Raw genomic sequence first — 13800 nt, forward strand, 5'->3', positions numbered from 1 at the left:
CAATATAACAATAAAATTAAATAAAAACAGAAAAAAACTGTTATGAGCCTGAATCTATTTAAGATAAATTATTGTACTTTTATGTAAAGATCTGTAGTTGCTTTAGAAAGAGAAAGGGGTAATTTAGTTTTGTGGTGGTGGTTACAAGGTCTGTAAAAACCAAACCAATAATGTTAGGGAAGTGAAAATAAGTACTAAAATTCAAAGTTTTAATTTTTTTTTAATTTATGTTAATTCAGAAGGTTCTACAGGTCATGCAAATAAAAATTGTAAAATTTAAAACAAATATTTTTATTCTTAACATGAAATCCTTCTGCACTCAAACTAGTCAGAATATGACTAAAGTAAATTCAAAAACAAATTTTTAGTATAAATATTTTATTAAAAATTCTAATACATTGTGTACAACATATTGTAATATTTATACTAAAAATCTGTTTAAATTTCATTACAATGTTTTAAGAAAATTTAGAATTATAGTAAATATCACTTCAATTTTGACTCCAATCTATAAACAAATTCTTCAATATATAAACTATAAATTAAGTAAATAAACTTCCATATTGCAGTTACAAAGTTTATCCTTATACTCACCTAGCCATCCAGATATCATACTTGTGGTCTGAGAAGCAATTCCATTCAATTCATTACTGACTGTGGATATCAACGATCCCGATGTGGAAACACTTCCTGCATCTTTTAAGTCCTGAGATTCTATACTTCGTTGTTGCCTTATTGGCTCCCCTAAAGCCTGCAAGTTCTAACAACACACATAGAAGAATCAAAGCAACAGCTTACACGTCCATATGATTTCATAAAAAAATAACTTGACTACATTAGCACATTTTGTACATAATAAAAGCCAAAAAATGAAAAGGTTTAATGCAGTAGTTATATATATAAAACACAAATATAAATATAAAATTCTAATACATTTGTTTTGAAGTTTGAAACATATTTTTGAATGTAGCAGAAAAACGTCTTATTTTTTAATTTTGACACATTAATATATACCCAAAAAATACACATCTATAACACTAAACAAAAGTAAAGCTACCACTATTGTTAGAAGAGATTTACTGATGATCAAAGATGAAAAAGTATGTTTATAAAACTAAAAAGGTAACACTACACAACAAAGTTTTTGCTTCTTGAACACTGTTGGGTTAACCTTATAGATTTTTGGCTGGTGATCACGAAAATCACATCCACATTTGCCCATCACGTACTGTTTCATTGAAATCTTCAGTTTTGCTACAATTTAAAAACGATATCAGGGCAACTGGAATCCGTCAATGCTTGTTGACTACTGTTGGACACTGCAACGTGATGCACCAGACATTGAATACAAACAAAAATCTGAAGCAAAACACTTTTAATTATGTTGAACTTAATAGTGTATTAGAAACATAAACACAATTAAATACGTTATTGCCAGTAAACAGTTAACTGTATTTCTCAGAGTTCCTACATGATGAAGCAAAACCAAAACTATATTTGTGCATACCCACCAGGTATCTGTCATAATCAGCAAAAACTTTTCAAAAAAATTGTTGTCCAGTGTAATCGTTTATTAAATATATATTTATGCTCTTAGTAGAAATAGATAATTGTAAATAAATATTACTTAGGAGTTCTTATCACAGACTACTTTTATTATAAGATAAAGCAAAATGTGATATTCACACACAGTGTGTGTGTGTGTGTGTGTGTGTGTGTGTGTGTGTGTGTGTGTGTGTGTGTGTGTGTGTGTGCATTTACAGCAAAGCTAATAAGGCTTATTTCCACCATATCTAAGTTTGAGTTGCTGAAAACAGAAAACATAAGCAAAAGTCAGTACCCACCACCAACTGTATGGTTCCTCCTTAGCAATGAACAGTAGGATTGATAATCAGATTATGATGATCTCATGGCTGAAACAGTGAGCATGTTTTGTGGTAGGTTATGATAGACTATCAGTCGAGTATGTTAACCACTTTTCATTATTTGTAACAAGTGTTTTTCCTCTCTATGCTTAACAATATAGGTTGAGCATTACCTACCTTCAGTAACTTCTTTTTGCTTGCTTCTCTAGCTGGTTTTGTTGCCTCTAAAGCTGTTTTACTTGCTTCCATTGCTGCTTTTCGTGCTTCTTTGGCAACATCTTTGACATCTTTAGCCACTGCTTCGAGAAAGGAGGATTGGCTACTTTGTGAAGTAACTAATGTCGAACCACCAATGCTACCAGCCCGACTAAACACATTACTGATACTCATGGTTCGACCAGGAATAGTTGTAGGAATTCCACTAGAACTCTTATCATGTGATGTTTCTGGAATAAGTGATGAACTACCAGAACGTACTCTGTTTAAAGGAGAACCTGCCACATCACGGTCTGGTGTAGTGACCACATCGCTGCTAGTGCTGCCTGCAGGACTTCGGCCTAGAAGCAACGATTGGGGTGAAAGGCCTGATCTAACAGTAGAGGGTGTAAGAGTGGAAATACTGGTATCTTGACTACTAAAAACGTCTGGTTCAATCTGTTAATATTTACAAAATAATAAAACTTATTTGTGTTTTGTAATAATGAATAATTTTTGACTGGTAAATATATACACAAACATACATAAACAAATAATTTTTAAGTAAATTAGCTTATTTGTCGTAAGGTTGTAAAACATTTGAATCAATAATAAATTATGCTACTAGAAATTTAAAAATGTTTAAAAGTTATTTAACAAAAAGAATACAAATCAACATTTTCTGATTGTATGTACATAAATGACGTCAAAATGTGCAAGCCACAACCTTTTACAGAGTGCCATCCAACACAGTATTATTTTACAGTTATTAGTTATTCATTTCACCATTACATTGCTATTTCATGACAGTTCACAGAGATTAAATGTCACTTATGATACAGAGATATAGAAACAAATTGTAGATATGCATATCAGAAGCTTTAGAGGTTATACAAATGTATTACGTAAAACACATAATTAGAATTTTTTGTGTAGAACAGACTCGAATATTTTTTACTAAAAGCTTGACACATTTCATGTAGATATGCATTGTAGATTTGCAATTATAGTCAATATTCCTTCCCCAAAACATGGTTTGCCCACTGGATCACCACACCCATTCACATTTGGTTAAACTGCATTTATATACTGAGATTCCTTGTACTTATAACTTTACTTGCTGAGAACTTGATTGATTGATTTAGTGTTTTATGGCACAAAGCAACTAAGCTATCTGTGCCAAACGTTCATTAAAAAGGTAAAAATAAATTAAATGTAGTAAAATACATAAAAGGAAATGAAGGTAAAACAAAACATCATTGAAAAACAGAAAAAGCATAAAATCAATGTTGGCACCTAGTCTACAATGTTGAGAGAGAAAGCAAAGTAAGAGAAGTTGTAAAGGACTTTCTCTAGCAAAATGGTATTGATCATAACCCACCAGGAAGACTAACAGGTAAGTACAAGAACCACCGTCAGTCACCTGAAGTTGGCCTTTCCAGTCCTGGTTCCGGGTTATGTTGTCATAACAGCCATTATCAAAAGGTAAAATAAGAAAAGTGTTAAAAAACATATAGCAAAATTGTAATAACAATTAGCCAAATGTCCTGTAAAAAGGTAAAAGTAAAGCAAATGGAGTAAAATTTGTAAAAGGAAACAAAGGTAAAAACAAAACAGCAATTAAAAACAGAAAATGGCATAAAACCAATGTTGGCATCCAGTCTACAAAATTGTAAAGGACTCCCTGTAGCAGAATGGTAATGATCATAACCCGCCAGGAAGATTAACAGGTAAGTACAAGAACCACTGTCAGACACCTGAAGTTGGTCTTTCCAGTCCTGGTTCCAGGTTATGTGTCATTATGGCCAGTACCAAAAGGTAAAGTAATAAAAGTGTTAAAAAACATACAGCAAAATTGTAATAACAACTTGCCAGGACAACTAACGGGTAGTTCAAACGGATAGTTCAAACAGCAGCGTTAGTCACCTGAAATTGGCCTTTTCAGTCCTGGTGTCGAGTTATTTAATGTTCTGGCCATTTTCCAATGTCAAATTGAACTAGAGAGATTGAGACTCTGAAAAGGGAACCACAATTAAAAAGGTGTAATCAATAAATATCCAACACTTAAATGAGATTAAAAAGATTAATGGTCATTAAAAAACTAAAAACTTTATCAAGGTGGACAGTGTCATCATCACCAATAACACTGTCTAATGTTACAGACAAACCTTGGGACAAAACATGTTTAAAATAGTGCTGTCATTGAGAATCGTAACCATGGCAAGAAAGTAAAATGTGGCTTACAGTGATTTGAGTGTTACACAAACTACTCACTGATGCATCAGTTCCAGATAAAAGAAAATGATGAGTTAAAAACTGTGGCCAATGCATAGTCTAGTTAGAACAACTTCCTCCTTCCGAACCTTATGGAAGCTAGACAGCCAAAGCCCAGTATAGGGCTATATTTGAAAAAGCTTGTTGTCGCATTGCTCACTCCAAGTGGACTGCCAGCTGGCATGGAGCCAAGCCTTGAATACAGGACCATAGTCCATGTACGGAATAGGCACAGTGGTGATAGTGCCAGAGCAGATAGATTTAGCTGCCGTGTCTGAAAGCTCATTCCCGCGAATACCAACATGTCCTGGTACCCAGAAAAACTAAAGAGAAGTAGATGTTAATGAGAAATGGGCCAGTCAGTTTTGAATATCAGCGAGAACAGGGTGTGAACCAACGTGAAGTGATTCCAAGGCCAGTAGAGAACTAAGCGAGTCAGTATAAATAGTGCAGTCGGAGTACTGCGCAGCTTCAATATGATCCAGGGCAAGAGATATGGCATTAAAGGTCAGCAGTAAACACAGAAGCTGTAGAGGAGATTCTGTGTGCAACCACAGAATCGCAACAAACCATGGCAGAGCTTACAGAATTACCTGATTTGGAACCATCCGTATAAATTGAAATGGAATGATTGTTCGAAAGAAGCTCAGTAAATAAAAGATGGTACTTCCAATCAGGAGTATCTGCCTTTTTCAGATGACTTAAAGAAAGGTCACATTTGGGGGCTGTAATAAGCCATGGGGGGGATGGGCTGACCAGTGGATTCTGCAATATTATCCAAGGACAGACCAAATTCATCCAATTGCACCTGGATGCAAAGGTCAAAAGGAGTAATGGCAGATAGTCTCTTCTGAAAAAGTAAGGCCCACTGAGGAAGGAAAACACATCCCCATGTGCAATCCCTCCTACCAATAACAGCACTTCCCCAGAGGGGATGATGTTCATTAAAGTCCCCCAGGATTAGAAAGGGAGATGGCAACTGTTCAAAAAAAGTACCAAGGTCTGATTGATCATATGTCTCTCAAGGGGACAGGTAGAGAGAAAAAACAGTGAAGGTATGACCCAAGGAAACACGGATGGCTACGGCCTCCAAGGGTGTGTTGAGTGACAAAGACAGGGTGGGCACATGCTGATCAACCAACAGTGCCACCCCTCCATGTACTTGTCCATCATACAGCCTGTCATTTCTGTACAGAGAAAACTGCCGAAAGGTGACTGTATCGGCAGGTTTCAGAAATGTTTCTTGTAAGGAAAGACATACAGGATGGTAGGAAGCAATCAGTGTTTTGATATCATTCAGATTAGAACGTAAACCTCGACAGTTCCATTGTATCGAGGTGGCCATTTTTAATGATGGGTAGGCCAAGTGGCTGGAGAACCCTTCTGTTTACAACCACGTCTTTTTTCCTTACTGTCCTTATTTGGAGGAGGTCTATCGACCTCCATGTATCCTGCCCTGGGTTGATTGGGTAGGTCTTTGTTGTTGGAAGGAGATTCCAGTGACTGAGGATGCGAACAAATGATTGTTTTGCATTGTGAGGTGGGAGAAAAAGATGCATCAGAAGAAATGCCTGTATTTGAAACCAAAGGATGTGGATCTTGAGGTTTGTTGGAATGTATGGGAGGAACAGAGATGGGTGTCGATTCATCAACCTATTTAACCATGGAGGTCAAAAGGCTTTTCATTTGTTTTGAAAATGATTCTTTTGGAGGCACAGAGAGATCTGCCTGCACTCCCACTGTAGTTATGGAACGAAGTGCAGCAGCATATGTCCGAGATGGAGTGGCAAACAGCAATTTCCGAGCCTCGGGATAACTAATGTTACGAGTCATTTTCAAACACTGCACCTCTTTTTCCTCCAACCATTCTGGACAAGAAAGAAAGTAGGAAGGGTGGGAACCATTGCATTTGACACAATGTGGGTCCGTGTCACACTCATAGGCATCGTGGTCCTTGCCACCACAACGAGCACATGTCAGGGAACCACGACATGACGTCTTTGAGTGGCCAAACCTCTGGCATTGGAAACATCGGAGATGGTTTGGAACGTACGGCCGTACCCTGCAAATTAGATAACCTGCCTTGATGGTGGCAGGTACACATGGTGACGTAAATGTCAAAACAAGGATATCGGTCAACAGTGTTACTCCATCTTTGCGAGTGGAGATGCGCCTCACTGCAAAAACTCCTTGAGTGGAGAGACCAGCAAGAATCTCTGACTCAAGGACATTCTTCAAATCCCTTTCAACAATAACTCCTCGTGAAGAATTCAAGGTAGCATGGGGTGTAACCTCAATAGGTACATCCCCAATTGCCTTTGAATTCAAGAGGAGTTCACTGTGTTGGGATGTGGATGTTTCAACCAATATGTCTTCAGATCGAAGCTTCTTTAGTGACTTTGGACAGCCAGCAAGTCCCTCTAGACCCTTATGATTAAAAAAGGGAGACATTTGCACTAAATGTTTTTCTGAAAGTGATGTAATATAAGAAAATGTGGTAAAGGTGTTACAGATGTTGAAGACTGCTGCTCAGTCTTCAAGACATGGTCGTTTACCTATTTACTGTTTTTTCACTATTTTATTTAAATTTTTTGTTGAAGGATCCATAGGAAAAAAGGAAAATTTCAGTACCACTGACCCCACCCACCATGGAGCCCTACGAGGGGATGCACTACAATGTCATGCAAGGATATTGCAGCAACGCCAGGGTTTCGTGAGCACTATACCCAAACACCAACATCAGACAAAATGTCCACAACACCCGTTGAGAACTTACAACACTGGTACTTGGTTGACTCTAGCCCAAGTGGACCAGCCGATTGACCCAAGGGAAGGGGGCCACCCACAGGCCGCCCGTCTACAGCAATTCAAGGCCAAAGTGGTGTGTTAGGGTTGGACCCCTCAACCACCAGGATCCTCTCCTCCCTTTCACAGGTCGCCATGCACGGCAACACGTGGGTGGATGTTTAGATCCCAGAGGAGGTAAACTGAAAGAACAGAACCCCACCATGTACAGGAATCCACACCGAGGGGCTGAGAATTTGAAGAAAGTATCAATCTTTCAATTTTACACAAACATTTAAAATTATTACAAAACTATTCATTTTTCAAATTTTACTTATTTTTTTGATGTAACTTTTTATCTATTTAAAACTCTACAGCAAGGGGTAAGCTCACTCTCGAGACATGATCATATGAAATTCATTTAATAAAGTTTGTGCTCTTACCTGGGATTCTGACCTGTAAGGTATAGGCTGGAAGCCTGCTGTTTCGGCTGATCCAGCAACCTTGGCCAAATCACCTTCAGGATCACAGTTAAACGATGGGCTACTGCTATAAAACATTCACTTTTGAAAAAAAAGTTTGAACCAAATAAAACTTATACACAAAGGTAGCATTTAAAAACTTTTGTTTACCATATCAGAAATATAACAAAAAATATGCAAACAATTCCATATTACATATATGCTGAAAACAATGCTCTCAAAGTCTCTAGTTACCCTTATAAAGACCAGTGGCTCAGCAGTATGTCTCCAGACTTACAATGCTAAAAACCAGGTTTTGATACCAATGATGGGCAGAGCAGATAACTCATTCTGTAGCTTTGTGCTTAATTAAAAACAACAGAACAGGCATGACATTTCAATCACTGGTGCAATAATTATGAAGCACAATATTTTACAGTGATTTTTTTTAATCCTAAAATGCTCTTTATGGTACAAACATAACTTCAGAATATCACACCAATGATCAAAACGTCGTACCTGCTGTAAAAAAAATGATCCTACTTATTGTAAAAGCTGTAAATTGTAATAAAGTGTAAATTATCAGTAAGTAAACTCGAAACTATTAATCAAAAGTGATACCTAGACATTGAGGACTGGGATGACGAAGTTGACGGGGATCCAGGAAGAGAGAATGCTGAGATACTGCTAGCTAGTCCTCCAGCACCAGGCACCTGTAAGGTACTGGGAGGATGAAAAACTGACCGATGATCGAAAAGAACCTGTGTAAAACCAGTGTCATCAGAGCTGTGACCTGAAAATTAAGACATTTCATAACTAATTATTTTAATTAATAATCTAGTCACAAATAAATGTTTGTTAATATTTATGAAATAACTTGACTAATCTGTTATTTCAATAGCATAACAAAAAAATTACTGTCATTATAAATCTACAATAAACTGAATTCATTTTAAAAGGTATCTAAACTTCTACAGCCTGACAAAACTTTTCTTTTTTTTTACTCATCCATAGATATTAAGGACTCTTGGCAACAAAACTTTTATTTTCATACTTAAAAAAAGGATAAGAGGAATTAAAAAAGCCAATAAACAGACTTTACCATTTTTTCCTGGGAAAAAAAAGTCTTAAACTTGGCTTATGAGCATAAATTCAGTTGCAACTGACTATACTGGTAGTGCCCCAGACATAAAAACTCTGAACTAAACTAGCCTACTACTCGGTGCAAAGACAAGAGAACTTTAAATGATTACTTGTTTTCTTGGGAAATAATCATGAAGAGTTAATAAGGTATTGAAGTGAAAATTATTACTGGAAAAAACCTTAAGCTGACCAGTTTCAGAATCTCTCATGTTTTTATTATAACTTCACATTAACTAAATTAAGCAAGGTATTAACAGAAAAGGATACTCAAATTAGTAACCTTTAAGTTTATATTTCAGTGTCTAACAAAAGGACCAGGTTTTCTAAATTTCTGAAAACCGTAGAAAATGTGTGCATTTTCCTTTATGGCTTAAATAACTACTGAACTTCCACAGTAAACATCCATGTTCTGATACTTGTCAATTTTCATAACCCACAGTAAGATAAAAGTCAAAATATTCAAATTAAAAGTAAATTAAAAAGCATCTTATGTAAACACTGCACATTAACAAATACAGTAATCTTGTTCAAATAATCATTAGAAAACTAACTGTAAGCACAAATAACAAATCAGTATATGTAATCCCTAGAACACTAATTTTAAGCACAAATAACAAAAGTATATGTAATCCCTAGAAAACTAATTTTAATCACAAATAACAATCAGTATATGTAATCCCTAGAAAACTAATTTTCAGCACAAATAACAAGTCAGGATATGTAATCCCTAGAAATCTAATTTTAAGCACAAATAACAAATCAGTGTATGTAATCCCTAGAAAACTAATTTTGAGCACAAATAACAAATCAGTAAATAAAACTCGTGATTAATGTGAAATGAACATTTATATTAATTGTTTTTCTATTTTGTTTGCTGGTATAAATACTAACCTAACACTTCACCTGCTATGTCACTGTTCACCATGTCACACACAAAGTCACTGAGTGAAGAATAGGAAGAGCTTGTACTACCTGCTCCCTCACTGTCACTTCCACTTTCATCTAGAATAAACAGAGTTAAATAATTACCTTTATTTCAAAGTCGGATAAATGTTTTATAAAATAAAGTAACTACCTTTATTTCAAAGTTAGTCTGATAACTGTTTTATTCAGTTTAACAAAAAAACATTCAATGCTAACTTTCATGGACATCAAATGACACCAAAACAACTGATAACTGACTGAACAAAACTATCTACACTTATTAAAAATAGTTCTAAACAAATGAGAAATTCAATTCAGTTCTCACCTGAACTTATTTCTTCACCATATGTACCTGCTGTTAAAGCATTGCCCAAAGAGCTCCCATCATTCCATATTTTGAAATGCAACGGTTCCAAATTATTGCTGTACCACTTGGGTTTATCCCCAACTATGGTTGGATCAAACACACCTGAAATAAAACATGACAGCAGCATATATACTGACAACTTGGGAGAATTTCCAGATTTATACAAATTCAGTATATTACACTGATGGTCAAGTTATAATTACATGGATATCATGTGCTTTATCCATACAAATTTAGTAGTATGCCATCCCATACAATTACAAATGTTTCTGAAAAGGTAAAAACTAAGTTACTGGTCCATTAATAGTTAAATTTTAAACTACTTCAAAATTCACAGACTCTGGAGCTTAGAAGAATTTTGAGTTTGAAACCTACCAAGTCCATTTTCACACATTCAGAAAATTTTCTGACTAAAAAGTGTTTTAATAAAGTATACTGTTTAAATTTTCAGTTTCTCAGATTTCCATCACTTTCACCAATTTCTTTATAATGGGAGAATGGGTAATACCAAAGAGTTTTTAAATTAAGCCAAAAATCCATTTATTGCAACTTAGTTGACATGCTTTTAGTATTGATTTTTCAACACTGAAACACTGAGAGAAAAGTAATCCTGTGTGATTTTGTAATTGTGGAAAGGTTATGTGTTTAGCTGATTCAGAAAACTGCACATATTGTTTGTGGCTTAAGTATTAAATAAAACCTATCATTTGACTCAGCTTTCTGAAGAAAGCTTAAGATAAAGCTTAGTATTAAAGTTTCCCTTTTTTTTCATTTTCATGTCATTGTTTACTCAACATATCAATCTTCTTGATTTTATGTATATATTTCACAGATAGTCCCTATCAGGTTTTTGAATGCAAACTTCACTAGACTTAAAAAAGTATTTCTAGTTTACTCTGTTTTATTGTTCCAAGGAGAACAGTTTTTTTCTTATATTGAATAAACATTTCTTATATTTTAAACCAATGAGTAAATACTGTTGTGTAGACATTAAAGACCATTCTAATTAGATAGTAAAGGTCAGATGCTCATGTTCTACACTGGAACTCCACCTGTGCAAATCTTACCTGTACAAACCTTACCTGTGTGAACTCTAAGGAAGGCCACATTGGTAGGACATAAGGACCATTCGGCTAGAAACTCAACAGCCTATTAAAACAAAAATACACACTTTACAAAATCACAGGTCATTATTAGGAGAAATATGCATACCTGATACAAACATTAAGCAATTTGATGTTACAAAGACCATATACAGCTTACTCATTGGAAAAAACAAGGGTATTCTCAGGTACTTTAACTGAAACCTTAATAAAAGCTATTTTTTATTCATTGTTTCCACTGGTTAGAATCTTGTATGAAATATCTGTCCTAGTAATAACTGAACCCAACCAAAGAATACATAAATATAATATAAAAAGTCATGGTACTAAGAAGTCTTGCAGCATCAAACAATATACAAGTTATTAAATAAAATGAAAACAAGTAATTAATGTATTCAGGATTTCTGTCTTGTAATAAGAAAGGCAATACCCTGATTTATAGTACCTAAGGCTGTTTGAAGGGGACTTTGATTACTTACTTGCATAAATATTCAAGTGTTTTGTTTACATAAAGGGATCATTTCATACCAACTCACCCAAAAAAAAAGAACTTTTCCCAGTTCATGTCATAGATTTTATTGAAAAAATTCAACCAAAAATTTCATTTTGATTTATTCAGCCATGAAAAATCCTAAAGCTGAACTGCATGACTGAATAACTCAAAATAAAGTTTTTGGTTGAATTTTTTCAAGGAAATCTACAACATGATCTAGAAAGACTTGGATGAGTTGGCATGATATGACCCAAAAGTAAAATTAACAGATACAATTTTATGATAAATAAAAGATATTTAAAAATTATAAAGAATATTCTGTTTTAAACTAATTGTTGTTACTGATATTTTTATCACAACATTAAACATTGTTTGTAACATCTTCAAGTTCTACCACAGTGTGTTACAATATTTCTGTGGTTGATCTCTGTAGAATCAATAAGGTTGTTTTAGGCATAATGCTATACATCACCTGATTATAACTGAAGTGTAATGTAATACTTAAAGTCGATATAGTTGTAAAATGTATTCATTCATTTGGATCCTTTAATTTTCTGCAACTTATCTTTCATTACCCTAATAAAGTAGCTTTGCAAATTGATTCACATGGCCTCCAGTGTATTATCATTACAGGAGAGAAATCCTTCATGTTACGTTTCACCAGAATCGTCACATCTTTATGTCATTAGCTGCCTGATTGAATTGCCCTCTGAAAGACACTGCACAGGATGGTATGTAGATTACTCCTAATATTTTCTTTTCTCATTACTTATGTGTTTTAGAAGTTTCCTCTTCTGAAGATTTTCAACTACCCACTGTAGCTGTTTTGACCACATCTGTTAAGACTTTATCCAGAGGGGAGTATTTTCCTCAATCATATACTATTATTTTCAGAGTCCTTTTATTTTCACCAGAACCAAGTTTTGACTTGGCAAGTATGTTATCTCTTTTTCAATTCCATACTAGCAACCATTTTCACTATAAGTCGTACCTGTTGCAATAAGCTCTGTTGAATTTCATAAGGCCATCTGAGTGCCTATTGAATGATATTACCTTTTTCATGAACCACCACTAATGGACAATGACGAGTAAAGCTGTCCTTTCCATGTTGATTTTCAGACTGAATAATTTGGGATCAGTTTGCTTTTTAAAATGTAGGGAACTAGGTTCACCTATTGCACAGTTTCCAGAGGACTGTTCCTCAGGACTTCCCAATGTGTGTTACCTCCAGACTCTACTAGTAGAGCTCAGAAGCTCTCACACCTCCCCCAGTTTCCAATGGGCAGAGTGGCATACAAAATTTTTTCTTCAGAGTGTGTTTCTCTACTCTTGGAGAAGAAAATAAAAGCAGGGGCTCTCCTAGTTGGGCTCCTGAATATTCTCTTCCCAGATGTTAGTAGGAGTGGAACCAACCTTCACCTGAGCCTACTCATAATTACATTTCACATTTGACACAAAGCTATCCAGTTGGGGGGTGCATGGCTCTTCTTTTTCATCAATGTCATTTTTCATTATTGTTTATGGAAGGAGGTCTTTTTTCTCCTCATAATTTGGAACACAAAATGATCCCATCCTAGATGCTTGGTTCCACGTCATCTTCATAATTCCATAGGCAAGTGGAACACATCTTGTTTGCTTTGTTGGGGAGTGAGGATGAATGTTCAAAATTCAAGACCAGATGAGTTTTGTTCCTTTAGTTGCGTACAACATACATGATCCCATCATTCAGAGCCTAGGGTGTTGCCTTTTGGATTTCTTCCAGAGGAGAAGAAAGTTTGTTCACTTAAGCATTGCTTACTTTGTCATTGTGACTATGGTGGTGTGAAACACACTCTACAATTAAAAATTGACATACAATCAAAAGTATGTTTCATACTGTGGTCCAATAGCCCTAGCCACTAATGTGGTATAGCAGTACCACAACCTTTTAATTCCAACCATGAGTTGTGGAACTTCTTCTGTCTGGATAGGGCTGGCCTATACTAATGATTACACATTCTTTTCTATCTTTGATATAAAAAACTAAGTTTCAGGTGAAGAGAATACCTGTTCTGGACATAGTGTGGTTCCCCCGCTCTTTTAACATTTTTCTTTTTATATTGGTATGCTCCTGTTCTATACAAATGCATTCTACATGGATCAGTCCTTCCATCTTCTCAGTGTGGGATTCTAACCGTAGTATCAGAAGATG

At 35.3% G+C, this 13800-nt stretch overlaps 1 protein-coding gene across 6 annotated transcripts in view; it reads right to left on the reverse strand.

Annotated features, from left to right (window-relative positions):
- The window catches only part of Rab3-GEF (Rab3 GDP-GTP exchange factor), an 84181-nt gene that overhangs the window by 37829 nt on the left and 32552 nt on the right, over nucleotides 1-13800 (reverse strand). For 3 of the 6 annotated variants that reach the window (XM_076454474.1, XM_076454478.1, XM_076454475.1), the window contains exons 9-15: nucleotides 11096-11162; nucleotides 9972-10115; nucleotides 9614-9724; nucleotides 8201-8372; nucleotides 7562-7667; nucleotides 2043-2519; nucleotides 595-760 (exon numbers count right to left, since the gene is read on the reverse strand). In XM_076454474.1, coding sequence (XP_076310589.1) covers nucleotides 595-760; nucleotides 2043-2519; nucleotides 7562-7667; nucleotides 8201-8372; nucleotides 9614-9724; nucleotides 9972-10115; nucleotides 11096-11162 — 1243 coding nt within the window. The remainder of the gene's footprint in view (nucleotides 1-594; nucleotides 761-2042; nucleotides 2520-7561; nucleotides 7668-8200; nucleotides 8373-9613; nucleotides 9725-9971; nucleotides 10116-11095; nucleotides 11163-13800) is intronic. The other 3 variants (XM_076454476.1, XM_076454479.1, XM_076454477.1) reach the window with 2 other exon arrangements.

The sequence above is a fragment of the Tachypleus tridentatus genome, chromosome 9 (genome assembly GCF_004210375.1).
Source record: "Tachypleus tridentatus isolate NWPU-2018 chromosome 9, ASM421037v1, whole genome shotgun sequence".
Taxonomy (NCBI): Eukaryota; Metazoa; Arthropoda; class Merostomata; order Xiphosura; family Limulidae; genus Tachypleus; species Tachypleus tridentatus.